This window comes from Electrophorus electricus, chromosome 16 (genome assembly GCF_041902795.1).
Source record: "Electrophorus electricus isolate QZ-2024a chromosome 16, ASM4190279v1, whole genome shotgun sequence".
Lineage (NCBI taxonomy): Eukaryota > Metazoa > Chordata > Actinopteri > Gymnotiformes > Gymnotidae > Electrophorus > Electrophorus electricus.
This window is the reverse complement of record NC_137512.1, coordinates 5,697,687-5,725,624: the sequence shown is the minus strand read 5'-3', so window position 1 is coordinate 5,725,624 and position 27,938 is coordinate 5,697,687. Positions and strand designations below refer to the sequence as shown.

Sequence of the window (27,938 nt, the reverse complement as noted above, 5' to 3'; positions counted from 1 at the left end):
GCTGGGAGTGGAACTGAACAGATTTCCTACAGTGTCCTCAGCATCAACGCCCCCTCACTTGCCCTTCATACGTCAGGTACTTGTGGTTTAATGGCACGTCTTTGAGGCGGATCGGAGAGCTCGGCTCAGCTGGCCGTGTTTAACCTTCAGTTCTCTCGGGTGGTTGGCACTGGGGGGAAGCGTAGGTTAGGAACTCGCATCGCTCATGGGCAAAATGAAGCAAACGGGAGATGGATGAGCGTTTCCATCACAGCAAACACTGAAATTTAGTAGTGTTGAGACTCTCCAGAACTCTCCAGTCTGAGAGCAGCAGAGCACAGCCAAGCTTCAAAGTTCAGAGGTTTTCCTTCCAATAACCGCACTTTGTTTACTTCACTTTGTTTACTTCCTTGAAACCTTCAAGGCTTTTGACACATTAGTTGGTCCACGACTGCCATCTAGTGGCACATAATGTCATGTAACATAAAATTGAATTAACGGATGCCGGCAAGGTAACAGATTCAGTTACTCTGCGTTGTAAACTTTTTATTATACCATAATAGGAATTAATGAGGAGAAATAATTAATCAGATCAATAATAATAATAATTATATATATATATATATATATATATATATATATATATATATATATATATATATATTATATATATATATATATATATATATATATATATATATATATATATATATATATATATATATACACACACACACACACACTATATATATATATATATATATATATATATATATATAAAATATGCAAATAGGTTACTAAAAGCATTCATGTGATGTTTAAATGATCAAACACTCATTACATGAACTGATGGATTTATTTGTGTTTATTTGTGTTTTTCCTGTTGTTCATGTCCCTGTACTTGCTAAGGTGCATTAGTTACTCTGGGTTTAGATAACCTGAGTTCAAGTAGCTAAAGCCCAATTAAAGCTTAGTTCAAATAAAGGTGTAGTTACAATCCACTGCCAGACCTAATCAGGGAAAAGAAGCACTGTTCATATTTACCGGAGCGTGTAATAACGCCACTTTCATGTACCTACATATTCACGTACTCTCTCTTTCTGTCTCACACACACACACACGCACACATGTCCTAAAAGCGCAAAACAGGCTGCGTGTGTAGAACAAACACTCTGTTGTACTTTGGAGTCCTGGCTGAGGTGGTCTGGCCCTCACTGAAGTGTGCTGAAGGAATAGGTCCGCTCTGAGCAGCATGGCGCCACTGTCTCTGCTTCTGCTCTCATGGGCGCTGCTACAGGAGGGCTTCCGCACCTCAGCAGGTATGACCCTCCCGCACCTCACGTCACACACAGCCACGGCTCGCCGCCACGCAAACTGGCATAAAAGGTGGAGAGAACCTACACGAGCGCCACGCTTTCCAAGTGACCTTTAGGCTTTCCGCCGGTAAACAGATACGCATTGGGCAACGAATCTTTATCTACCTGAAAAGTGTCTACGCTGAACGTTTAGCTTTGAGAGATCGGATGCGGCATTCGGTCCCCTACTCCCTCTCTCCGTCTCCCTGAAGCTCCGGGGCTGGTGTTTCTGGGCGGGGAGGAGGCGGACGATGTCCTAGGCCGGTACAAGCGTGCCAACACGGGCGCCTTCGAGGAGTTTCTTCAGGGCAATGTGGAGAGGGAGTGCATGGAAGAGAGCTGCTCCCTGGAGGAGGCCAGGGAGGCCTTCGAAAACAACGAGAAAACCGTGAGTGCCGCGGCAGAAACGAGAGTAGTCCCAGTAATCCCAGAGTCCTCTACTGCTCGATGTCCATTTCACAACCGTGTAGAAAAATGTCGTCTCGTGCCTTGTTTTTCAGATGGAGTTTTGGGCAGGTTATGCTGGTATGTTTTCTGCTTAATCATTTACTGCAGTATTGACTCAAATATTCAATTTGTTTGCATTTGATCAGCTGGAAGGACATGAGATGAAATGTGAAAGCAGGATATATTGATATACATTTTTTGTTACTACACATTGTGTTTTGTCCTTCAGAGGGGAACCAGTGCAGATCGTTACCGTGTAAGAACCAGGGTGCCTGTGAGCACCAGGGGGGGACATACGCGTGTAACTGCCAGCCAGGCTTCACTGGAAGGAACTGTGAAATAGGTGAGGACCACACACGACTGACCCAGGATCAGCCCTGCAGCTGGCGCAACTCCCCACGCGATTCTGACAACAGCACCTCAGGTTCAGTCATGCTCTGTTGACACTTCAGTGACCCTGAGGCAGTGCGATCACAACAACGGCGGCTGCGCGCACTTCTGCTCGCCCGGGGGGCCCCGCGGAGCCGAGTGCTCCTGCGCTCCTGGCTACAAGCTGGTGGGGGAGGTCAAATGTCAACCTGATGGTGAGCGATTTACACTGCTGTCCGCGGATCGACGCCTGCTGTGCCCCCAAATGAGACTGAATATGTTTGAACCCTCTGCCTCTTGCCTTTCCGTAGTTTCATCTTTTATCCATGTCACCTTAGACAAAGCCTTTGATGAGGTGGCCTTCGGAGATCCGTTGTTTGTTTTTGTGTGTTCCCAGTGAAATTTCCATGTGGAATAAGAAAATTGAGCATGGGCAGCTTCGCAAGATCTTTAGGTTCCCTCTCAGGCAACAGTACAGAGACCCGTCACACCAGAGCTGTGAGTCCCGGAGGCAACGCTACCAACGTGACTGCCAGCCCAGGAGATCAGGCCAGGAGCAAGGGGCTCCGGCTCTCTCGCCTTAGACAACACACATGGGCGTATAACACCACGGAGGAGCCCAACACAAGGATCCGGATTATTGGCGGAAGCCAGGCATCTCCTGGAGAAATTCCCTGGCAGGTAAGGAGAGCAGTCTCAGGGTATTCTTCGTGAGTCTGAGCAGGCTCGCCGCAGTCTCCGTGAGCGGAAAAGCTGATGTGTGTTTTATGCTGCGTCTAAGCGAGCAGACTGCTGTGTTCTAGGTGGCGCTGGTCGTGCGCTCCACGCAGCAGGTGTTCTGTGGAGGGTCTATTCTGAGTGAGCTGTGGGTCGTTACAGCAGCGCACTGTCTGAAAGAGAGGAAGGATGCTTTCTTCGTCAGAGTGGGTAAGAGTGGGCTCCGATTAACAGGAAAAGATCTACTGAACTGCCGAACAGCTTATTTCTAAAACGGGACACGTGCCTCAGGGTCTTTGTAATTAAGTCTGCAGCATTTAAGTGAGGTTGGCTGACACTAAGCAAGCTATTTCGCTCAGGCTTAACGTCCCGCCCCACAGGCGAGCTCGACGTTTCCAGAAGCGAGGGCACGGAGCAGGACCTGGAGGTGGAGAAGGCCGTGCTGCACCCGCGCTATGACCCTGCTGTCAGCGCGTACAACCACGATGTCGCCCTGCTGCGCCTGCGCGCCGCCGTCCTGTTCTCGGACCAGGTGCGGCCCGTGTGCCTGGGGCCCAAGGCTTTCACCGACGCCCTGCTCCACTCGGACACGCTGGCCATGGTCAGCGGCTGGGGGCGGCTGCGCTTCCACGGACGGCCTGCTGGGGCGCTGCAGAAGATCGAGGTGCCCTACGTAGAGCGCTCCGAGTGCAAGGACAGTAGCAGCGACCGCATCACGCAGTACATGTTCTGCGCCGGCTACGCGGACGGCGCCAAGGACGCGTGCCAAGGAGACAGCGGCGGGCCGCACGCCAGCCGCTTCCGTGACACCTGGTTCCTCACGGGCATCGTCAGCTGGGGCGAGGAGTGCGCCAAGAAGGGCAAGTTCGGCGTGTATACGCGCGTGGCCAACTACTACAAATGGATACAGTACGTGATGGGGATCACCAAAAAAATGCCGTATAACGACGTCGAGCCGTAATTACAAGGACTGCAGTTCTGATCACTGATTCTCTTTTGACTGCATTAGTAAAAATAAATAAAATAAAATAAAATAAAATAAAATACATTTTTCAGTATGAATTTTGCCATCAACAGATGAAGAAGGCTGGTAAAACTCTGACTGACACACTGGCACAAATGGAGAGTTTAATTTGGAGGTTTTCTCATCTCCTTACCTTTACGTGTGCACGCAAACCTCATGTGCATGTGCACCTCATGTAGTGCACGCAAAAAAAGGGTAAGGCGATCGCGACAAACGCGTTATGGGTTTGATTCCTAGGGAGCGCGCACAGTCTACAGATAAAACATATGTAAGGCACTCTGGATACGAGCATATTCATGGAATGTAAGTAATAATATGACTGTGATAAGCTTCCACAATTGTCGTAGGTGCTCTCGTGTGATGCTCAGATGCCTCCGTTTTGAATCTCACGGAGCGAGAAAAGCAAGTCCGCACCGAGGAGCGGTGAGGGAGATCTGAGAACATCTGAAGGTTCAAACCTACTTAAAGCTTCGGCGTGGCCCCGAAAAGTGGCCCAGTTCAGGAAAAAAACCGCAGGAAACCTGATAGCAGTCCTGCCTGGGCCTCTCAGCACGTCCAGTAGCGTTCCCTCTGTGTTTGGGTCATCTCCGTTATCCTACATGACTTAAGACGACTTAAGTTGTACAGTTAAAATATACTTCTGAGAGACAGAGATAGAGAGAGAGAGGAACGGGGGAAGGATGTAGGGGTCTCCGATCATCAATGTCTAGAAAACAATTTATTTATGTAAACACAATTACCAGTGGACTGTAAAAAACAATATCATATAATGACATTCACATTCACAATAAAGTCAATGTGCATAAATATCCCCTCCCCCATAGATCATGACTAATTTATTGACATAATTTAGTGCTCCTTAGGCATATAAATATGGGAATAACGTTGAGGTATTACGAAATGATTTGGGGAATTACGGAGACGTGCCTTCGACAATCTGGTGCAGCGTTCTGTGCCGTGAGGGAACAACTTGATAGCAAAATAAATAAATAACTACCATAAGATATGTGTACATTGGAGATGCTCCGTTGCCTCGCGGAACTCATTTCCACTTCAAAGGCTGGGATATCAAAGGCAGCCCTCCAACTGGGAGCCTGATTTGATGTGCTAAATTCATATAAGTCTGCAGTCAATATTTAATTAAGTGCTTGACACTGTGGGTACATTTCATGTTTGAGGTATGATCTCTTCAGATAGGAAACCTTGATTAACTTTGATTGGCTGGGTGCACACAACGCCATGCATGCGAAACACCGAGTGAGCTGACCGCATGCCCCTGTGTGCGCAATTCAACCTGCAGAATAACTCATGACTTCACCATCGTCTGCGTCACAAAAGAAACTGTCGTCACGGAGATTAAGACCCAGCCGTGACAACTCAGCCCACCGGCATCTTCAGCTGTTTTTAAAACAACCAACTTCAGTAAGTCAAAAAAGTGCGTCCCCCCCCCCCACAAACTTACAGTTGGTTTAAAGTGCTTTTAAAATAATGTCTGAGGTCAGGAAAGCTATAGTAGCACTCTCACACGTTGTTAATAAAATGAAGGAGAAAAGCTAGTATATGAAGTACAGAGGGAGGCTCTGAGACAGAGAAGGGCCAAAGCAGGACAGGAGAAGTTGAGGACCAAACGCACCTCAAAACGCACGCAGTTTTACAGGAGGGAGGCCACAGTCCGGCCTGAACACCCAAGCCTCTCTCAACAGCAATCACAGAAAAGGTCCACAGGGCATCTGCGTGCGTGCCAAAAGAAGAAGGCCGGGTGCATCTGGGCAAACATCTGCCGGGTCACAGCTCAGAGCGTCCACAGCTGGGAGACGGCTCCGGAGGGGCGGCACTGACCGAATGCTGGAAAGGTCTATTATGCTTCAGTCTTTTTGTCAGTCTCTGATGTCGGAAGACTCCTGGAGACACTCCCTGGAAACAGTCTGGGTTTGGAGAACGGAAAACAGAGCGAAGCCGTGACGTTTGGGTGCTACGGCGGGCCTGGCGGGCGATAGGCCGTCACGTTGAGACGTTACAGGGCTGGCGCGGCAGCATGGTGGATCAGCCATAACGCTCAGACATTATGGTTAGCTGGCCGGACGGGTGACCAAGCGCTGGGAGCGACAGCCTCTGGGAGAGAGGTCCTCTACGGAGAGCTGAGCTTGCGCGTTTTCTGACTCACTGGCTCTGTGGGGACCACGTAGCAGGATGGAACACGGTGAGAACTACCGTAACAGTGAAAAAGCCTTGAACATGCACAAGATGTATTTATTTAAGAATTTATTTAAGAGTTAAAGAAGGAACAGCTCTATATATGCTTGGTGTTGTGCAAAACATCAACAATCAATCAATCAAACAAACAAACAAAAAATGGTGATTTGACCCAGTTAACTACATGTTTTAGATGCATAATTGCCCCTGGTTCGGAAGTACTGTGGACACACTCCACATGTGTCTCTACTGCCGGTCGCTGAATGGCGACCTCACCTCCCTGCTGGCTAGAACGCCCTCTGCTGCCGTCTCCCAGAATGACCTGCAGCCTGGCAGCGGGGATCCTGCCCTCCTGTTTCCGGCTCAGGTTCTGCACCAGCCTGCGGGACACCAGGGCTGCGATTCACAACGGCACCATGCAAACACGGCACGTCCTCTCTGAGAGCCCACGCTCCCTGATAGTTCACTCATCCTTCAATGGGAAGATGGCGGACAGCGGGATGGGTTGTAGAAGAGCAAACTGGAGCAAAGACGCTTAAAACTACTAGTTATTCTTAAGTATCGATGGTACTATATTCTGGAACATTCTGCACACCTGAAGCTGTAATCAAAGCCGAGTAGGTGGGGGACATACCATCGGCCATCGTTCTCCAGCTGCAGCTGTATGACATCACCGCCCTTAATGATGAGGTCATCCGGCTCATGTGTGAGGTAGTCGGCTGAGGCCTTGTACCTGCCTGGGGCCTGATGGGAATGGAGAGCTCATTGAGGAGTGGGGTAGAGACTGGGTGGGTATATCGTGCCTCGATTGAGGAGGGCATGAGATGCAAGGGTGTGAGATCCAACACACTCACCAAATGAGCAGCGATCTCCCCCTCTGTATCAGACAGGTAGGAGAACCTGTTTGCTCTGTTCCAATCCTCCAGACCCTTACAAATATCAACAGAGTGAGGAGCACCTGGCCAGCCTGATACACACACACACACACACACACACACACACACACACACACACACACACACACACACACACACACACCGTTAGAGACTCTCTTAAAACAGATGAACTGGCATAGATATATGTACTATCTATTGTAATGTGTTAAGAGCACACATTCTTTGATTGTTTTGAGCTTGTTTGAGAGTTCCCAGAGGAAAAGCACATGTGTGAGTGGAGAACTCGTGTGCTTGACTGTGTCTTCGATAAGGTACGGATGTAGGCGGTGTTAATATTCGGCCTAAATACCACAAGGCACGCGGGGGCGGGCATCTTGATTTCACAGCGGGATCATGTGTGCATGCTGTTTTGTGTGTGTGTGTGTGCATGCACGTGCAGTACACACTGCGCCTGTTGCGGCGATGTCGTGGAGAGCGCCTGCACCGATCCGGACTGCCGCAGGCCGACTCGGTCCCCTCCGAGCTGACCGACGCTCTCTGCAGCTTGCTGGGACAGAGGACGACAATACACTAAGGCAACTGGACACGTGCGCGCGCACACACATATGCACACACACACGTGCACGTGCACGCACACACACTCGCACTCTGCTTGGTAATTTTTCACTCTCTCTCTCTCACATGCCCACACACACACACACACGCGCACGCGCGCAAGCAAAAAGACAAACTTTTCTGTGAAACAGGCCAGCCACAGTGTCCATCAGCCCAGCAGAAACCACACAGAAGCCTGCATTCATAGGGATGGAGTGACCGACTGCCTCTTAGAGCACAGGCACATGCCGGCGAGGAGATGGAACCAAAGGTCCGAGCCGCGTTGCGTAGCGCACGTCTTCGTGCGACTGAAGCATTTCCGTCCAAAAACAAACGTGTGCATTCACCTGTTTGAACAAGCGAGCCCTGTCTTAAAGGGATACTTCAACCAACTCTTCACACGGTTCTGGTCGCTAGGCTGGGATCAGCTGACGGTTACGTGACGTCACCCATCCACCACATGAGCCTGTACTGGGAGACCCGCTAGCACGCGTGGTTTGAACTATCCCTTTAGAAAAACATGGTTTCCAGAGCCAAAATCATGGGGTGGAACCCACTGCACTCAGTCTCTGCTTCATTCCATGCAATTCCAGGGGGTGGTTGAAGGGGTTATGGCGCAATGGGGCTGAGAAGAGGTTCCCTGCATTGTGGACAGGCACGCAATGGTGTGTGTGTGGGGGCGTGCGGTGTTAGCTATGACATGGCGAGAGCTGAGATGGTGGTCAGAGTGTGGCCCGCCCGCTTTACCACGGAACGTCACTGGCGCTGGGAGGGGCGAGCGAAGTGTGGACTCCGGGCGCGCAGGCACACGCACGCGCCCACCGACAGGGACATGAGGTCCAGACGGGGCAGGCAGCTCTTAAGGACGCCGCGGGGAGGCCGGATAGCCCTGTGGGGGGGACAGGCATCCACACACAGTGGCTTCACCCTCTCCATCTCCACCACAAGCACCCACCATCGTCATCGTCGTTGGCATCATCATAGTCACACACTCACCTGAGCTCAGTTGCTGTAAATGCACACTTACCGCCCACTTTATTAGAAACACTCATTTATTATTAGAAACCCCGTGTAGGTGTACGGTTTAGCACTGAAACCAGACCATCTCGCTGCAGTCTCATGGTCAGAAACTGACCAGCAGTGACCAGGCTAATCAGGGCTGATAAACTGTGCTTGGCAGTCTGGAATGGTGTATTTATTAGGCCCAATCCCAGTTCCCCTCTTCAGGCCTGTGCAGCATCAAGGCTGCATGGACCACAGAGGCACAAACAGTGCGGTGTGAGAAACTTCCCAGAATGTCTTCCCAATCACCCGCAAAACGGAGTGGCCAAAGAAACCTGCAAATGTGAGTACCTTCTCTGTTCACAAATATATCAAAATTACAATATTGTATTATCTAAACCTCATTTCAGTGCGTTATGATGCTTTTTTTTTTCCCATAACAAGCATAAAAAATCGTTAGTAGTATCTCTAGTTAGCTAGTTAGCGAACAAGCCCACATTTTGGCATGTTTTCATGTCGTATTCCTCCCTTTGAAGGCCCACAGTGCCCAGAATGTAACCGAAGCCTTGCAGCTGCTTAACCTTCCCGCATCTCTAACAGCCATGCAGACTGGCAGGCGTGCAGGCAGATAACAGCCTGGGCGAAGCAGCCTTCTTTTTTAATCCGGTTCATGCGTGGAATTTGATGCCTACAGCCCATGCAAGGGAGACTATGACAGCCCGGGTGTTTCTGTAAAAGCCATCAAGGACTAATTACGCCTTATGAGGTTCTTGAACTATTTCTCATGTCGCGGGGGAAGATTTCAACCAAGGGGACAACCAAAATACAAGGGCTAGGGGTTAAACTAATAAATGGGATTGGGCCGTAGTACAGTAGTCGGGATGCGTAGGTTTAACGCGGGCGTTTCAAATAAAGGGTGTCTTAGGCAGGGAGGAGCAAAGGCTAACGAGAACCGCTAGCGGTGCTGCTAAGCTTCGGTGTACAGCACACACAAACACGCACACTCAATTAGCCAAATCCCTTACCTCTCAGAGAGGGTTAAGGGCGGAGACAGCTGCATCTGGTCGGCCAGTGAGCTGGACTGACGCAATTCCTCTGGGCCAATCATAGGGTTGGAGAGAAGAGAGTAAAATAAGTTTGACAAGCGTTAAAATAAACTAGGCAGTCTGTTATACCGATTTTATCCCCCATCGTAACAAAGACCTTTGAGGAGTTTCTGCTGGTTGGTGAGGACCTTTCGGATCTCATTCAACCAGGCACGTTTCACCTCCACTGTTGGTGCCTACGGAGTCAGCACAAGAAGGAAGGCGTGAGCGTTCGAAAGTGAACTGGGCGAGCCCACACCTCCAGCCCACCAGGAGCTCACCTGCACCACATACACCTCCTCTCGGCCACTGTACCAGATCTCAAACTTCTTCACGTCTCCCTTCACGTTCTCCGTGATGCCCACCGCGCTCATCTGAAAAGCGGAAACGGTGGTAAGACCCTCTCACAGTAGGGCTGCACAGGCCACACCCACCCATCCCGTTCTGTCCCACAGCGCGGCAGGAACCGCGCGCACAGCCAAACGCGGGACACAGACGCGATTCATTTGGGGAGGTCTGTAATGACCCCCTGCCAAGCTATTATTAACAACAAAACTCCAACAGATGAGCCATAAAACCATCTGTTAAGGGCCAACACCTGTGTGTCTGGGCACACACACACACCCAGCCAGCCACCCACACCCCAGTGTGTGCTCTCTGCTCCCCACCTTCAGACAGTGCTTGAAGCTGTAGGAGGGGGTTTTGTCGGCGTGCTCGCCGTGCTCCTCTCGCCGCTTGCAGAAGAGGAGCGCGTGCTCGTGCAGGAACAGGTGCCTCTGCATGGGCTTGAAGCGCGCCAGCTCCTTCACTCGCGTGGTGCCCCTCTTATGGCTGATAGACACGCTGAACGAGCCCTGCATCAGAACACGTCCCAGCTCGCTCAGGTCGCCCTGGAGGACGGTGGGTGGGGGTGGGGTGTGACACGTGAACATCACACAGCAACGGGCTAAACTAGCCGCATACGGTACAGTCCAGCACGGAGGCACCGGAGGAAGCCGTAATATCTTCAAAGCCTCCGGCCCTGAAACTCACCTCATATCCTGTGATGGCGATCTGGTGCATGGAGTCATTAACGGATTTTAGCAGGTCCAGCATGGCAGAGAGCGCCCCCTGCAGTTCAGAGACCCTCTCACAGCCTGAGCTGTACTTCAGCAGTTCCTGGGTAACAAACATGCACACGTGGGCATACAGAGGAAAGACATATAAGGCATCTGTAACCTGATACAAATCAGTGTACACTTTCAAAGGACGGAATTAATGCCAAAACACATTTAATATCTGAACACTATAAAAGAATATAAAGCAATATACACTCTAAAGCATTTCAAAGCAATTGAAAAGTTACTAGAATAAAAGGTTTACATAATAGCCATTTAGCCACAAATGAGATAATCAGGTGTAGTAGCTACAAATATATATATATATATATATATATATATATATATATATATATATATATATATATATATAAAATTAGATATATATACTTTCAGGATGTTATGAGTCTAATGTCAAAAAGTTAATACCCTTTGGGAATTCAGACGTCATATCATCATTGCAAACTTTGCACACTGCCACTGCTGTAGTTTAACAGTTGGAGGATTCCGGGGGCCAAGCAGTGTCTCGCCTTGTTTGGTGTTGTGTACAAGCAGGTGTGTGTTATCTCTACTTGGGCTGACCTTCAGTAAGAGCTGGTACTTGGTAAGGCGCTGCACCGGTTTCAGCAGGTACGAATCCAGAGCCAGTTTGTGCTCCAGTCTCCTTTGGCACTCCTAAAACCACGGCCATGGAGAGAAGGTTCCGCCTCAACACAGGCATAATGCTCAACAGAACATCCACACAGTCAACACAGAAATCAAACAGTGACGAAAGTATGACATGTGCAGTACCTGGAAAAAGGCACAGTCAGAAAACTGTCCCCATAAAGACTCGGAGCGTGGCTTATTCTGACAGTAACATTCATATACCTGGAAGTTCTCTTTCTGAAAGGAAACGTGCAGTTATTCACACACACTGCATCACTGAAGCAAAGGAAAACTTGCTTTCTGGATCCAAACACTTGAATACACTCACCCTGGCTAGAAAGCGTGCACCCACAGCCTCCGGTGTGTCCAAACAGCTTTCCAGATCCTGTAGGAAGACCCTGGGGATCAGAGGTCATTGATCAGACACAGGGGAAGCTATTCTGGATCCCTGCATCCCAGGTGCACTGAAGCTGACTATCACCTCAAGACCCCCAGAGTAACAGAGATCCAGTGAGTGCATACATTCGTGTTGGCACAAAGCCACACAGGGGTAATTAAGGTGCTTTAATTGGCAGCATGGCTTATGACCTGGAGCAGCTTCACCGAAAACCCAGCGGGCAGAAGTGATTCCGGAGAGGTTAGCAAATGGTGCTACATAATCCGGATGAGTTGCGTTTGGAAGTGGGGGGAGGAAAATGTGCTCTTAGCTACTGTGATTGTGTGTGTGTGCGTGTGTAAGGTGGTTGGTTCAAGCACGTTTTATCTCACAGGAAACAAGAATCACTTATCCTGTGCTGTATTACTTTGCTATTACTCTCAGTGGCAAGATAATGTGTGTGTGTGTGTGTGTGTGTGTGTGTGTGTGTGTGTGTGTGTGTGTGTGTGTGTGTGTGCGCGTGTGTGTGTGCACGCGTGTCCTTGCCTGCTGTGAAAATTGTAGATATCAGGCATGTTTCCAAACAGAATGTCCCTCTTGTTGCGTAAGCTGATGGGCAGGAGAGGCGAGAGGGAGGGGTTGTCCATTTCCGCCCTATAACCCTGGAAGGCAGCCGCACCTTAGCGCTCCCGCCAGTATTACGACAATCATCAGATGCACTGAAAACCAGCAGAGCAGAGTGTGTGTGTGTGTGTGAATGTTCCTACCAGCAACACAGCCAGGAGCTCCTCCACGTATGTTCTCTCAGTCTCAATTAGCTCCTTCATTACACGCCTAGAGAAGGGTGAGGGCACACACACACACACACACACACACATATGCACATACACACGCACACAGCTATATGAACACTGCACTTGATCTCCCGTGTGTCCTTCGTACATTCAGTAATAAACGCAGTACTAAACGCAAATGTAAAGAATGAATGAGGGAGCAAGCTGTTAACCACAAATGTAAAGCACAGGGTTTTTAAAAGATTGATTCACCTCTTCAGGAGGCTGACTCACCGCTTCAGGAGCTCTGCACTGTCCTCCCCGTCTACAGCAGAGAAGAGGGAGCTGTGGTTCTGGTACTCGTGCATCACCTCGATCTGAGCCAGCAGAACACCAAAACACTGCGATTATTACACACACACACACGCACGCGCGCGTACACACATACAGGCACACGCACGTACAGGCACACGGTGAATTACAGTGCAAGTTGCATGGCCACCGTAAAACAGGAAGTGCAAAGTAATATGACGAATGCAGGCGCAGACAGTCTTGACTGTGTGAAGTCATCTAGGGTGTCACGTTACCTTCCGGGATGTAAGGCTTTTCCGTGACGCCCTTTTGCCTGGTAGTGAGAGGTCAAAGGTGAATTTCAAACTGGAATTGAAATCTGTGGAGCAGGGAAATATCAATAGGATGATTACCAGTTTAGGAAGCCAGAGAACAGAATCAATTCCAAGGTGAGGGAGGAGCACATGAAAGGATGCGACACAAGCTGCTGGGATCAAAGTGTGGAACGCCATGGACATGTGATGTCACGTCTGTCATGGAGACGTTTGTGTACAGGTCTGTTCATGTATACGTTACAAGGTAATGTGTAGGAGGGGAATCATTAGAGTCTTGGTGATTGTAGATATGTCCCTTAAAAAGAAAATCTGTTTTGGAGGTTTTTTTTATGGTTTTGATGTGTTTTCCAGAGGGAGGTTGCCAGGAAACCCTAGCAGGATTGCAGTGTGTCTTCCGAGTACAGTAGTGAAGACCCTGATTGGGACCAGGTCACCTCGATCAGCAGGGGAGTGCGGTGGGAATGGATTATAGTGTGTTTTATGAGTGCGTCAGAAGACCTGATTACATTCAGGTCAACTGCCTGGGCACTGGGTTCACAGAGGGGAGCACTTATGATGGTCTGGTCCACAGAGGGGAGCACTTATGATGGTCTGGTCCACAGAGGGGAGCACTTATGATGGTCTGGCCCACAGAGGGGAGCACTTATGATGGTCTGGTCCACAGAAGGGAGCACTTATGATGGTCTGGGTCCGGAGGGGGGGGGGGGGGGGGGCGATATACTACTAAGGGGCACTAACTAGTATAGCAGCACAATATGGACAAAATATTCCTGTGATTATGTCCTCCCGTCTTATTACTGTGGTTGTGCTGTGCACGAGACACTGTAATAAAATGCACGATATGTCGGAGGACTTCTCAGAGCCTTTCGAAATGCCAGCAGTGCAAAGGCCACCGCTGTAGTAATTAATGACATACCGCACTCAGCGCCCCTTGTAACTCACAAACCGGAAGCTCGGGAGATTCCCAGCAAATGGACCGTGGAAGTGAAGCCTTGGGCAGGTGTGGCGGTGTCAGCGTACCGTGTCTCGGGGAGAAGACCGGGGACTTGGCGGGGGGCGGGTGGTCCGCTCGGGGGGCCACCGTCCGGACCGGCCTCTTGTGTTTGTCTGCTAGTTTCTTCAGGCAGCTCTGCCGAGCCTGGATCAGCTTCTGCACCGAGCCGTGTTTCTCGAACGTCTTCTCAATGTGAGTCTTGACAGCCCAAACGCGGCGCATATTTAACGACACTTAAATATATTTTGTTTTAATAGATGCGGAAAATGCCAAGCTCGGCCTATAATTAGATCCAAATATCAGGAGGTAATTACAACAAAATAATCATATTTGTTTTGACCTAATTAGCACCAAAGAATGGAATACCTTATAGACATCTGTGGACTAACAAATGCCTTTATTTGCAAGCCACTGTAAGAAAGGGAAACAAAAATTACAGTGTTCTGCAGTGACAGTTTACCTGTAGGTGAGAAGTGAGCACAGACTCATATTCCACAATGAGCTCGTCTGGGCCAGCACTGAGGAGCACTGGCGCCCCCTCCTGGAACTTTTGGATATCTCTCAGCGCTGCCTGAGCCACTTCTTTAGAGTGTAATTTATCTACCAGCTGATTGGCCAAAAGGTAAGTGCCCTCATCACACCACTGCTGGGCCTGTCCGACAGGAAACACAGCGGAGGAAAAAGAAAACATCCTTTAAAAAAAACAAGGCTTTCGTGACTGTGGAAATATACTCAGATCATTGATCTGAAACACGAACAGGTTATTCTTAAGCCTTCGTGTCACGTGACTGCTGAAAGGAACTGAAGGGGAGAGTGTGTGTGTGTGTGTGTGGCGGACCTCCTCCAGGAGCTGCAGTAAGGTCTGCATCTGTGCGAGGGTCTTGCGTTTAGCCCTGATCGCCGAGGTCAGAGTGTCGCAGTGGTACCGGAGCTCGTTACACCGCTGCACCACCAGCGCCGAGGCGTAGTGGTGTCCAGCCGCCAGCTGGTGCCCTTGCAGTATCATCACCTGCGCACGACCCAGTTCCTCCTGGAGAACCAGAACCAACTCTCACGCACGTGGACACATGGCCAGACACAGCGTGGGTGAGGGGGAGCGAGACGCGGGGGACGGGGAAGATACCAGGGCTCGGTCCTCCAGGACGTCCAGCTCCCTGCTGGCCTGCCCGATCAGGCCCAGCGTGTCTCCGGTGGCGACCACCTTCCTCTCCAGGCTGGCCAGCTTCTCCAATGCGCTCGTCGCCTGGAAGAGTCAAGGCAAGCTACAGCACAGGCAGCAGCAAATGCGGGAGCTCTGACCCTCGTGCGGGGGCTCGGGGAAGCGACGCACCTCGTGGAAGCTTCGCTCGTATCTCAGCAGCTGCAGGTACTGCTGCAGCTTGAGGTGGTGCTTGTCGAAGAAGCCGTCGAAAGCCATCTCCATGTCCCTCAGCTGGGCGATCAACCTGCGGGAGCATGCCAAAGCAGAGCTGGTCTCGTCCGCGCTCTGTATCACTAACAGTCCAATTCGGCTCTCGACATGAAACAGCTCTGTCTTCAACGATCAGACCGCAAACACGATTGCGTCCGTATTTATCGGCGGGGACGGTTTCTTTGAGTGCTGCATACCTCTGCACGGTGTCCCAGTCCTGTGTTATGTCCCAGTGCACGTGTTGGTCTTCCTCCTTCCCAGAAGCCTCCAGGCTGGAGAGCAGGTGCCGGCCCTCCCTCATCACTGAGTTGATGGCATCCTGCACTCACAAACCACAACACAAACAACACGTGCCATGTCTGTCTGTCTGTCTGTCTGTCTGTCTGTCTGTCTGTCTGTCTGTCTGCAGTGGAGGCAGGAAGAAGCGGGCTAACGCGATCCGAGAGGCAGGAGCGCGGTGCGGAGGAAAAGCACGCGAGCGTGCATGCAGACCCGACCAGCACGAAATGTAAACAAAGTGACACCGCCTAAGATTTAGAGGTAGAGGTATTTTTGGCCTGCGGGACAGGTGGTGTTCCTGGCTTTCGTCAGTACCTTCAGTCTCCTGTACTTCTCAGTGTGGGCCAGGAGCAAGAGCTCCACGGCGCTGTTCTTCTCCGGCAGCTGCGTCTCGGCCAGCTCCGTGCCAAACGCCTGCAGCATTTGCGCAATGTCCTTCACCATCACTGCAAAGCTCTCGATGGCCTTCAGAGAACAGAGAGGGCACGTCACGCGCATTACGATCAGAGCGGCTTACGCCAGGTACCAGAGCCTGTCAGAAAGGGTGAGGGATATGGGGCAGGGCTGTGATTGGGCGAGGGATGAGGGGCAGGGCCATGAGTGGGTGGAGGGGTAGTGTGGGTCAGAACCGTTCTAAGGACGATCCAGTCACTGTGGCAGTAGTCCAGGGTGCCCCCGAACTCAGTGGTCAGCTGATTCTCACTGATGTAGCGTAGCAGGTCAGTGACAGAGCTTAGCATTACTACCTGAGAAGAGACACACACACATGGTTTTTGACCAGTGGCTAGTTCTGATGTCATCAGCACAACTCAAATGCAGTCTTGAAGGCTCTCGGCACTGAACGGTACAGTGTGTTCCCTGCTTTAACGTCAGCCACGCGCCAGGCCCTTTGGGACTCGTCCAGGAAATGCCCTAAACTGTGCAGGGTCATGACCCTCCAGGACCGGCTCGGACCACAGCAGCCGTGCAGTCGTACCGGCATTTTGAGCATAAAATCGTCCTGGCTGAAGCGGAAGCCGAGGTCGGTGACGGTGCGCTGGAAGAAGCTGGTTGGTCTCAAGACCAGCACCAGGTGAAGGTTCCCTGGAAAAGAGGCCTGACAGAGAACAGTAGCATTAGTGTAGCAGGTTTAACAGTCAATTATGGAACGATTATGGTTTTCACTGCTGAGGCTGGAAAGGTGTTTGCTTCTAAAGATCCATACTATGCTAACAAACTTACATCACACACAGAATCAACAGGGACTGAACTGCAATGCAACGTTTTGAACATACAAACCTGCTCTGGGCTCTGACAAATTGCCAACCAATGAAAAGCATTCCAGGGTATCCCAGCAATGCACTATTCACTGATAACATCTTTCCGGTCATCCCTGGCACTTATTAGCCTATCTATTAGCCTTGCCCGTCATTCACAGTGACAGTACGGATACTGACACACCACAGCTAGTTAAAGAAATCGCAGCTGCAGAGGAGACGCATCCTAATTTTAGATGCAATTAAATCTAAGTTTAAATGCTGCTCCTACTCAATCTAAATTTAAATTTAAATCCCAAGGAGCTTGTATATGCTAAAAGCAGCCTCGCTTTCCCCCGCTGTCAGCTCAGGTACACTGACTTTGCAGAACGCTGAACTTATTGATTAACCGCTCGCAGGTCCAAAAAAATAAAAAAAACCCAGGAAGGAAGAGTCTCACATTTATGTATAAGAACGAAACGAGAAGTAAAAACGGTCTCACTATCGGATGATCACCGACAGATGCCCGGTGCTTCGCTTTACCAAACCGCCACTTACTCTCACTGCACACATGTGCAAAACAAACAGGCTGGATGTACGACTAAATATTAGAGACGAAAGAAACGCACTAAACGGACACAAAACGCACGGTATTTGTTCGCGAGGATGGGAACGGTGATCTTATACGTCACACGTGACATTGATCCGTCCTCTGTTTTACTGGTAATAACACCCGGCGTTTCATCAGTCGGTTAGCCTCAAAACCACGCAAAGATTTAACTCAAGCATATAAGCGTCGCCCTAACGGCAGCAGTTGCGTAACCAAGCTGAACTCAGCCTTCTCCGCAGTGTCGGGATCGCCTCGAAACCGCATTTCAACTTTTAGCCAAACTCTCCGGCGCGGTTGGGACCCAAAGCAAAGGGAAGGGACGTTTACCGACGACCTGCGAATCCTGGGCAGCCCTCGGCTGCAGCATCGCTCGTCCGTCTTCTTGGAGGTCTTAAAAGGACAGACGACACTGCGAGCCTCGCACATCCCGCCTCTGCGATACCCGCTGTAGTCAGCGGTCCGTCGGCGCGACCACGAAGGGGTGACAGCGGCGACTACAGTCCGTATCTGCCCAGTCTCTTCCATTGCCCTTGCTCTCGAATCCAAGAGCCTGGATCCTTTCTGTACCCTCGCAGCAGGCTTAGGTTACGTTCCCTGCGCAGCGAGTGGGCTATTGGATGCCAGCATCACACAGCGGTCCGGCATGGAGTTGTTTTTTTTCCCCCTGACGCTTTTCCTCATGCTGAACATAACGTACTGCACCACGACTACTGCATCAATAGTTCGTATGCGACTCGAGTTCAGCACCATGGACAGCTACGGTGACAGAGGACCCCCCCCCCCAACCCCAAAGTTTCCCTGCACGTTGTGGGTAGCAACGACTCAGCGTTAAATATTAACATTAGTGTGCCATATGTTGATACAGTGGTGACAATCTGTGCATATTGTCAAACAGAGGTGTGGTGTAAGGGTAGGGTGGGGGCTCGCCTGCTATTTTCATAACTACTGTTCTCTCACCGCAATTCTTGCAAGTGCTGTTTTGATGGAGGTCCAAGTATCCAGTCTTCGGTCTAAAATGATGATAAATTTTACACCAGGTTGCCGTGCTCTGAAAACATGAGCAGTGCGTTATACAGCAAATCAGAGGCATAGCTTAGAAGAACAGAAACAGCATGTCATAGAAATGGCCAAGATCCTTAAAGTGCTTAGCTGGTTACTGGTATGAAGATTACTGGGGCAACATGTGTGAGCAGAGGTAGCTCACACAGGCTTTTTACGTGGCTGGAATGCATAAGCCGGTATTGGGGTGCTGCATTGCAGAGAGAACAGGGAGGGTGGGATGAATCAGGCACACACCGTGGGATCAACGTGAGGTACGTGAGGACCTTAGCCAGAACCTCCTCTGGGATGTCGCTGAAATCCGAGCATTCCGGCAGAGTGATGATGACACTGGATTCCGCACCACGGCCCCCTGCAAAGACCGCTCCACAAGGTTAGCGGGCCTCTGTCCGGCAAATATGTCGCAGACAGGGCCGACGCTGCAGTACGTTTTCCGCAGGAACCAAGCAGAGCTCTGGGCATCGAGTGCCTGTGAGCACTGAATGTTTGGCAAAGGTGGAAATGAGAAAGTCATGAGCAGGTACAGAACATTTATCTTCTGCATGCAAGCACGGCATGAGAAGTCTCCATCTCGGAGCCAGTTACAGGAAAGAGCCAGTGAAGCTCTGCGAAAGCAAACCTAAGCGGTCCCTCACCTGACAAATAAGCCACTTGCTTCTCGATATAGCCGGCCACCTCTTTCATACTCACAGGGACAGTCACCTCTGAGGATACAAAGAGATATGCAATGCATCTTAATGAGAATTAGTTGGTGTGATGTGCGATGGGAGCCATGCAACAATCCAGGTGCCTAAATCCAACAACGTATGACTTACAGCGCCATCCAGTGTTCGCGTGGAAGAACTACGGCATTATTGGTATAAAAAGACATATCATATTTACTGAGATGGAGGAGACGGCTCTTTGTGAAGCAAAGCATAACCAAACCGACTCAGATGGTGAAGAACTGGTAACGCGTCACATTCTGCTGGTCATGAAGACCTGAGATGAAGTTAGTAGGCGTAATCTGCAAGCACAAGTCAGCAGCGTGATGGGCTGAGCGGGTTGCAGCGTATTGGCCGAATATTCTCGGCCGCGGCGAGAAGCGTCACGTGGTGACGAAGCGGCCGGACCGACTGCCAAAGCCACCGGGACGCCCCGAGGACGGTGGCCTGCTACTGCTTCATGACACTAGGCCTACAACAGCGGACGGGTGTCCAGTTTCATAATACATCAGCGCTGGCTCCACAACCCGGGACCTAACGATGCCCTCACGTGCGGATCACATTTCAGACACAGAAACGCCAGCAGCACGATACAGTCCAGAGCAGTCCATTGCACGGGTTGACTTCTTACCAGTGTAATGGGGTTGTAATATGCACCTATCTATCCTATATGAGCACCTTTATGCTTGTATGTCACCTTTAATACTGATGCAGCTCACTCCTAGCCTGTAAAACAGGTGGCAATATAACATTCTCTCGGTTGTAAATAATAAATGAAGGACATTAAAACTGTATGAGTGTATGAAGGAAAAGTGATAGTTTGTGTGTAGCAGGGTGCTGGGACCAGTAGAACGGTTTGCCACGAACATTTTCCATATTAATTATCTTTAAGCTTTAGTAGGTAGCTTACACCCACTTTATTAGCAACATGTTTTATTAGAAACATATTACTGATGTATAGTTAGACATCACAATGGTTTTATTTTTTTTACGTAACCGCCGGTTCATTCCTCATTCTTACGGCGCCATTCCTTTCGCTGAACCATTTCAGATATTTAATATTGCGGTAGATATTTAATGATGTGGTGATCAGCGGAGGGTTTAACGGTTTGAATCATTAAAAAAAAGCATTTTCATAGCAGTGAGTCGAGAAGCCTTGTGCTAATAGTCAAAGCCTCTGGAATGCAGGATGGTCTGCCAAAGCAAGCTGCTCTATCACGAGGCAGCTATTATGAAAGGAGATAAGAGACCAAGCAGCTTTGGCAGGCTGCAGAATTGCATGTACGCTCAGTTCTTTATAAATCCCTTAGAAATCCACCCCGTGGCAATAAAAGCGTACCGTATAGCTAAGATGGGCCAATGAGGTGTATGTAAACTATGCAAAATGGCCGTGTGCAACTTAAATATCAGATGACTTCCACGCGTGTGAAAACAGAAAGACGTCAAATATCACGTTGCTATGCGGTGCTCTGAGCGGAACGTGAGCGCACGTTTTCGCAGGTACGTGTCATTGATCTCTTGTTTGTTCTTCCAGGATCCCATTCAACAAACATTGCAGCAAAAACCCCAACACTGTCTTCTCTAAATACGCAGCCTATCCTAGTGCACACAAGAGAGTCAGTCTCTCAGTCTAGTACTGGGTGTGTGTGTGCGCAGAGAGGCTGTTTGCACTCAGAAGTGGGTATTTGCTCTGTATCAACAAGTGTGCATGAGTCTGTAGCTGAATCAAAAACGCCACATCTCAGATAAGGTCACAATTTTATCATAAGAGCAGAATTCACATTATCTAAGTGCAATGCTCTGGTGTAGTTTGGAACCGGAAGTGTGTATGCTTAAACTGTGATAATCCAGGCAAGATTAGAGTTCATTAATCTACTACATCCCTACAGTGTATTCTGTTCCTGAAACTGCACTGGCTGAAATTAAGCAATGTGTAAAGCAATGTGTCACATGCAAGTGCTCAGACTCACACACACAAATCTAGGTCTCTTTTGAGGCCAGCAGGTTTGTTTTTTTTTAAACCAAAGGACCTTGGCATCAAATGGGATTAGTGCTGTGAGCGTGTGAACAGCGAATTCAGTTAAAGAAAGCTTGTGTTCATCTATCTTTAAAACTGCTACACCAGACAGAATCACTTAACTGTCTAGTGTGCTGTTTCACTTAAATGTTAAATGAACTGTTGATTTGATCTCATTTTTCCTCATCACGCGTTGCACAGAATTGGTATGGAGATCCAAGAAGCTCATTCTCATAACTGTGTTATACTATAACATGAGTATTACATAAATAAGGGGCATCGTATCTTATGCTACTTTGGAGAAAACCCTACGTTTAGTATGAGGTAAAACCCATAATTCCAAAATGGAAATGAAAGTATACAGCAGAAAATACTGCAAATTCAATATACCTGCTTTAAACACAGTGTGGAGTCGCAGGGGTGTGTGTGTTTACAGTTACAGGGTTGGTGTAAGTACAGTGTGTACACAGATGTGAGTGTATATGGAACAGAAAGGTTAAGGTCGGCATGCGAAGGCAGTCTGAATTCATGCAGTCTCTGTTGTGGAGTACAGAAAACATTGTGTATTCTTCACAACCACAATTTACATGCAAACTTCATAACCAATGGAGATGGCATGAAAACTGCAAGAGTGCAGAAGACTCGAGCTCCTGCACGTTCAGGACACTTGTGGATGAGACAACGCAGCAGCTCACGGAGTCTCCTAGAGCACAGCCCTCTCAACGGGGCATCAAACCCACCCCACCTCCGCACAAGTGTGCACGCAACACGGGCATCCCTGTGTCGCCATGGAGACTGGTGTCAACACGTTCAGGCCCCCTGTATAATTACTTACAGCGATAGATCACAGGACAGAGCCATCACACAGTTACAGGCGACTATTCTGAGGTACTGTAGCACCTCCTGCAGGGTGAGGAGGAGGAGAGGCCTCAGGGGGAGGAAGAGGCCACGGACGCAGCACAAAAATGCTGAGTCACTCATTGGGGAAGAGGTTGCCGCTAGCGGAGGAAGCGGCCGGGGTGGCGGGAGCCACTCCTCCGTGAAGTCAGGCGGGGATCTTGTCGTCCCAGCTCACGTTCACCAAGCTGACCGGAATCTGGAGCCTGACTGGCGGCTTGCACAGTACCCACAAGCCAACGTCTACTTATGAGATTAGGTTTTTGGAGAAAAAAAAAGCAGTGAAGGCTATTTTTAATGCAGTGTAGCATGCAACAACTATACATGTGACATCTGAACATGTGCATTAGGGTAAAAGGATCACTGCAAATGTTTTTTACATGCTGTAAAATATATCATAAAGACCATTATGAACATCAAATCCAGGCAAAAGACAAAAGTGTTTCAGTAGGGTCCCAAGTAATCCTGAAAGCAGCACAATTTGGATGGCACTTGAATTGACAGCAATCAGCATCTAATAAACAGCAAAACCTGGTGGTGTACAACCTAGAGAGTAACAGGAACTGTGGGACCCCATAGTATACACACCAGATAAACTTCACCACAAAGAGAGTGTGTGTGTACTCACGCTGTAGCGTGCTCTCCAGCTCAGAGCCGGCTTGCAGAAGGCTGTAATAGCCCTCCATGTCCTGGGGCTCATGAGGGGAGGCTGGGTCCATCCCCTGGCCGTACCCGAGGAGAGCACCTCGCCGCAAGGTCTGCTGGACCCTCACATCCTTCCCTGGTCCTCACTAGGTCCCCAAAAGCAGAGCGGGGGGACGGGACTCGGCTCTGCCTGGCCGGCTGTCACCCCAGTCACCTTAAGCAGTGGGGAAAGGGGAGTAAACAGCGGACGCTCCCGGTCCGAGCTCCGCCGGAGAGCGGGGCAATGCAGGAGAATCTGCAGGCGACGCAGATAAAAACGCGGCTCTCCTCACACACGGCCAGGATGGTGTCCCATCACAAACTGCAGATGCTTGCGATCGGCCAAGCCAGAACAGAAACCTTCCTTCGTCCCTCTCTGACTGAAGGGTGTGTGTGCGCGCGCGCGCCAGTGCTGCAGCCCCCGAGTGAAGCTCGCGCTTCAGGCGCGCAGCCAACTCCGGCGCATAAGCCCCGCCCCTTCCGGCTCTCCCCTCATTGGTCAATGTGGCTAAAGCGCTCCCGTGGTGCTCCTGCACGCTGGCCCACGTCCCACGCGGATGCTCCGACGCTCGCGCACATGCGGTTCGAGCGCGACCGTAGGAAACGAACGCACGTTCCCTTTCCTACTCTCCCGCCCACTTACCGTTCAGAGCACGAGCGGAGACGTGCCTGTCTCCTTCTGGTTCACACACAAACCAGTCAAACCAGTTTTTGCTGTGCGAGTTAACATCGAGCATAGCTGGAGGCCTTTGTATGACATTGACTGCTCCATATTCGGTGTCGCACTGAACTACTGCAACCAAGCTAATAAACTACCCCCTGCTCTATCGAATATATGCCCGGCCCTCGCCTCCTTCCAGAAACTACCTTGCCACTTCATGGGACACGTTGGAAAGACATAACCGTTTGGCGCGTTTTATGGACGTGCGTCTCGCCGGCTGTAGAGCACCTGTTTCCAGGCATCCCTTAGCCAGCCACCGCGGCGTTCATCACAAGAGCTGCAGGGTGCGGGGGACTGGTCCGTCCTCAACACAGCCTGGACCCTGAGCGCCCCACGGCTGCTTGTGTCTGGGAGGAGTACAAAGGAGACGCGGCTCCCTGTATAACTACCACACACACACAATGAAGCTCAGAAAGCAGTCTCTTTTAAAACAATTTTATTAGATAAAGACGGTTTTCATTTGGAACAGACTGGTGCATTCCGGCCAGCAGGCTGGAGGCGGAGTGTGCAGACGGAGTTGTGACACAGCGGCCCGGTGGAACCCTGCTGCACCACCCCGCCTCCACCCACGCTGATGCTTTTTATGTTTGTTTTTTTTTTTTTGTAAGAAAAAGAAAAGTGGCTCGAAAAAAGGTTTGCAGTAAAAATACAAATCAACTATTTGTTTGTTATTTTCGGGCAAACGTGAGAATCCAAGAATCATCACAGGTTTTGAAAATGGCATCTGTGATGTACGTCACATGTCAGTTTGGGGATTTGAAACTTTGCAGGCAGGTACTGTTCACCCCTCTCCACTCTGAGTTTCAAACACCCCCCAAAGAGAGAGACACACCCGTTGCAAACACCTTAGTAACTGTGTGTGTTGCTCAGAATAACAGTGTCGCCATTCAAGACAGACAAAATTTCTGATAAAGTGTTAGCTCAAAACATCACTGCCATACAGTTGTGTAAGCAATCACCTGGACAGTTCCACATAAAACCTTTACAGAGATAAATAAAAATACAATATAGAGCTTTTACATATACTCTCTTAAAATAATGGTTTGTTGTAGAATCTGAGAGTGCTCATAGGCAAATGACATGAGCTCGGTGTATGATGCTCGACACAGTCAGAGGTCTAACCCACTGCACCTGCATGAACGTGCCCACGGGGTTTACGCTGGAACGGGGCACGCCACCCGTCACGGCCAGAGGATTTCACGAAAGACACTTACCCATTCACAAGCCATGCCGAAACTCGCGGTTCTCCACGCCCATTTTGGGCTACTAGCAGGTACAAAAAAAAAAAGCAGGTATGGACCAACAGCATTCGTTTAAAGGGATTAATGAAATTGGGCGGAGCGCACCATTCCAGCCTTAAACCGAGGGGGGTGGGTGTGTGTGTGTGGGAACTCCGCCCCACAGCAGGAGCAACAGCTGCAGGCTGAGTGGGCAGGGTCACAGGTGAAAACTGACTGCCACTGGCCAATCACCCTTGACGAATAAACAGACACACAAAAAAAAAATCTGTCATAAAAATATAATTTTTGATATACACCACAATAAATAGAACCACACAGTCCAAAACCAATTTTAAAAAGAACTTAGACAGAGACTGAAAGAGTAACACTTAAAAATGGAATGAACGAAGAAATGCACAGAAGGAAGTGGAGAAGTGTGGCAGCTCTCGCAACCATGCTGGCATGAACAGAGGGCAAAAAAAACTGCCTCACAGTGGCACGAACTCTGGTGTCCAGGAGCTCTAGTGTTGGCACTTGGAATCTCACCCCCATCCCCCGACTCCCACCGCCCCGGTTGGTTCACCGGGCTCGTTAAAGCAAAGCGCGTGCGTGGACTGGCACGTGCCGCGTACATGTCCCACGGCCGGTGAGCGCCGGCCGGAAGCGGGGGCGAGGCTACGGAGAGACGCTCACGACACCCCCCCCCCCGCCCGCCCAACCCTCCCCATGTACTGGCAGACAAGGTCAGCGCAGGTTCAGCAGTCAGCCATCTGGCAGCACAAGGGATCGTCCTCACTATTGGTCCACATAAGGGAGTGCCCCCAAACAGACACAAACAAAAAACAAAAACAAAAAACAAACAAACAAACAAAACCCGGATGCCCATAGCAGGACAGAATCCGGAAAGCAGACAATGTTTCTATCATCGTTTGGTTCTATCAAGCTCAGATCACACACATGTAGTTAAAAAATCAATAATCTAATGTCTGAATCCCTGCATCATTGTAAGAAAAAAGTTACAACACTAAGATGTTTCTTTACCACTCTCTCACCCATACACACACCACCCCCACCCATACAAACAAGCACCCACCCAATCTCGCGTGCACCAGTGGTGAACACCGCCTGGCTCAGTGCTCAGCACGTAGCTGGAATGCAGCTTTTCACCCACAGGGTCAGGGCTGTCGGAGTGGCACCTCGCAGACAAATGCAGTCAGTGCGAGGGCACAAAAGACGACACTACGACGGTGGTGGGCCGGGCAGTTCAGGTCAGCAGAGCAACGTGGTGCCGGTGTGCGCGTGCAGGTGGAGAGGGGGGGGCGGAGGAGCACCCCATGCCTCAGCAATGCACAGGGTCGTGGCGGGACACGGTGGCAAAAAATAAATGCATTAAAAAGGTCACGTGCTTTGATGAAGTACACTTGCATGAAATCATGTTAGACAAGCGAGAAGGATGAGGCAGCAAGAGATAGAGAGAGCACGAGAGAGCGCGTGAGAGAGAAAGAGAGAGAGAGAACACAGGGTTGGCAGACTACTGCGTCTACGCCTGGTCTGAGCTGGGTATTTTTTTGTGTGTGTCCTCATTTGGTTGATCCCATTTTCTTGTCGGTTTTTGAGCAGGCAGGGGCACCGGCAGACTTGCTGCCAGTTATGGGTCCATCCGGGAGTCTCCCCCAGGCTCTGGAGGCGTCCTTCAGTAGTGCTCTCTCAGGTGCTTGTAGGACAGTGGGGTTACCACGGCGATCTGTAGCAGAGACCAAACACAGGAGGACAGTTACATTCCCGCCACAGTGGGCACGACTCTCCCAGCTGTGAGTAAACACCAGCAGAGTTCATGTAAACCCACACACTGACCCTGGATCCAACAGTGAGTGTAACTGCTGGGCTTATTAGCTGATCAGATGTCAGCTACATTACAATGTGTGATAACTGCGTTATTTAATAACTGATCAGATGTCAGGTACTAAACAAAGCCCCAATCTAATGTTCTGTACATTACACCTGAATTTTACCAGAAGGTAACTTTTACCCCTCCACAACCAAACCAAAACAACAATCCCCACCAACACACCCCTTTCCAAATGGTCCAATTTAATGTAAGACACCAACACCACAAATCAAAAATAATGCCATCTGAAACTGATCACTTTTTAGGGGGTTTCGATTGGGTTAGGATGGAAGAGAGCAGAGCATTGCTGTGATTTTGCTAGCCCGAGTGGCGCCAGGAGCAGGTTACTGCGAGGGGGAAGCGACGAGCTCCATTACCGTACCTGTCCACGTACAGGAGGGATTCCTTGGACAGCTGAGAAGAACAGAGAAGAGGGTTTAGTGCCGGCAGACAGGCCCAGCGCACGGCCTCGTCCCCAACGGAATGGTGCCATTAATCCCCCCCCCACCCCCACCCCCCATGTAGCAGCATGCAGGAGAGGGCAGGGTTGAAGCTTCAGGTAAACGCCCAGGGGCAGTGGCCACACCCACCACACTGAGGGGCTCAAGGCAGGTTAGACACCCCAGAGGTGTGGACGTGCGACACACGGCGACAGCACAGAGAGGACAACCATCATCAGTCAACGCCACAGCACCAAAAAGACAAAATGGAGTATATCCGGACATAATGTGCAACACGTGCGCGCGCACACACACACACACACACACTTCTGACAACAACAAGGGTCCCCTGAAAACGCGGCTGGAGAGTTTTAGTGGATTAACTGCATCCCGCAACCCAGGAGACTTCCCGGAGCACGTGTGTGTGGGGGGGGGATATTAGGAGAGGGGGCTTCCCTCTGAGGCTGAAAGGAACATCCTCCATTTGCCTGCTGAAGCCAATTATTCCCACATCCCACCTGGCATGTGTCGGGAAGCTTCCTCTAAACGTTCCAGGCCTGCTACGTGCCACGTCCCTCCATATGCAGCATAATACCAG

General features: G+C 50.1%; 3 protein-coding genes across 23 annotated transcripts in view; 1 reads left to right on the top strand and 2 right to left on the bottom strand.

Annotated features, from left to right (window-relative positions):
* Positions 1-900: 900 nt before the first annotated feature.
* Positions 901-4,683, top strand: f9a (coagulation factor IXa). Its single transcript, XM_027019174.3, has 8 exons — positions 901-1,298; positions 1,547-1,722; positions 1,835-1,859; positions 2,011-2,124; positions 2,234-2,365; positions 2,548-2,831; positions 2,954-3,077; positions 3,248-4,683. The coding sequence occupies exons 1-8, from the start codon at positions 1,232-1,234 to the stop codon at positions 3,826-3,828; spliced, it is 1,503 nt and encodes a 500-aa protein (XP_026874975.2). The 5' UTR covers positions 901-1,231; the 3' UTR covers positions 3,829-4,683.
* mcf2a (MCF.2 cell line derived transforming sequence a) lies at positions 4,591-23,530 on the bottom strand. 12 transcript variants are annotated; one of them, XR_014117534.1, is made up of 30 exons: positions 23,016-23,525; positions 19,405-19,473; positions 19,007-19,121; positions 18,668-18,758; positions 16,842-16,961; positions 16,495-16,611; positions 16,181-16,330; positions 15,784-15,905; positions 15,506-15,620; positions 15,299-15,418; positions 15,014-15,205; positions 14,636-14,827; positions 14,202-14,373; positions 13,143-13,225; positions 12,850-12,932; positions 12,550-12,616; positions 12,329-12,444; positions 11,735-11,804; positions 11,551-11,643; positions 11,341-11,433; positions 10,694-10,819; positions 10,330-10,551; positions 9,943-10,035; positions 9,780-9,858; positions 9,602-9,671; positions 7,427-7,527; positions 6,939-7,051; positions 6,680-6,828; positions 6,361-6,556; positions 4,591-6,060 (listed from the first exon to the last, which is right to left on the bottom strand). XR_014117534.1 is itself a non-coding variant. In XM_027019156.3 (30 exons), exons 1-30 carry the CDS (start codon positions 23,104-23,106, stop codon positions 6,020-6,022), a joined length of 3,330 nt encoding a protein of 1,109 aa, XP_026874957.2. In that variant the 5' UTR covers positions 23,107-23,519; the 3' UTR covers positions 4,591-6,019. The 12 variants fall into 12 exon arrangements, 8 of the variants coding, with proteins under 8 accessions (XP_026874957.2, XP_026874958.3, XP_081555043.1 ...); XR_014117535.1 differs by having other exon boundaries at positions 6,719-6,828; positions 23,016-23,524; XM_027019156.3 differs by having other exon boundaries at positions 6,361-6,464; positions 6,719-6,828; positions 23,016-23,519.
* Positions 23,531-24,211: 681 nt separating this feature from the next.
* atp11c (ATPase phospholipid transporting 11C (ATP11C blood group)) overlaps positions 24,212-27,938 on the bottom strand; it is a 40,902-nt gene continuing 37,175 nt past the window's right edge. For 2 of the 10 annotated variants that reach the window (XM_035532124.2, XM_081698924.1), the window contains exons 30-31: positions 27,283-27,314; positions 26,654-26,756 (exon numbers count right to left, since the gene is read on the bottom strand). Coding sequence is in view for 3 of the 10 variants with exons in the window: in XM_035532125.2 (XP_035388018.2) it covers positions 27,219-27,314 (96 nt within the window). In the remaining 7 variants the exon portion in view is untranslated. Of the gene's footprint in view, positions 27,315-27,938 lie in introns of all 10 variants that reach the window. The other 8 variants (XM_035532123.2, XM_035532126.2, XR_014117538.1 and 5 more) reach the window with 6 other exon arrangements.

Bases quoted from the DNA above. Each gene is read 5' to 3' on its own strand.
- f9a (XM_027019174.3), top strand. From the start codon at position 1,232: ATGGCGCCACTGTCTCTGCTTCTGCTCTCATGGGCGCTGCTACAGGAG. The intron at 1,299-1,546 runs GTATGACCCTCC...GTCTCCCTGAAG, and splicing joins GGGCTTCCGCACCTCAGCAG to CTCCGGGGCTGGTGTTTCTG. The intron at 2,832-2,953 runs GTAAGGAGAGCA...GCTGTGTTCTAG, and splicing joins CTGGAGAAATTCCCTGGCAG to GTGGCGCTGGTCGTGCGCTC.
- mcf2a (XM_081698917.1), bottom strand. From the start codon at position 23,106: ATGGACCCAGCCTCCCCTCATGAGCCCCAGGACATGGAGGGCTATTAC. The intron at 16,331-16,494 runs GTTCTGACCCAC...TGTTCTCTGAAG, and splicing joins ACTGGATCGTCCTTAGAACG to GCCATCGAGAGCTTTGCAGT. The intron at 15,206-15,298 runs GTATCTTCCCCG...CTGGTTCTCCAG, and splicing joins TCCTGGAGGACCGAGCCCTG to GAGGAACTGGGTCGTGCGCA.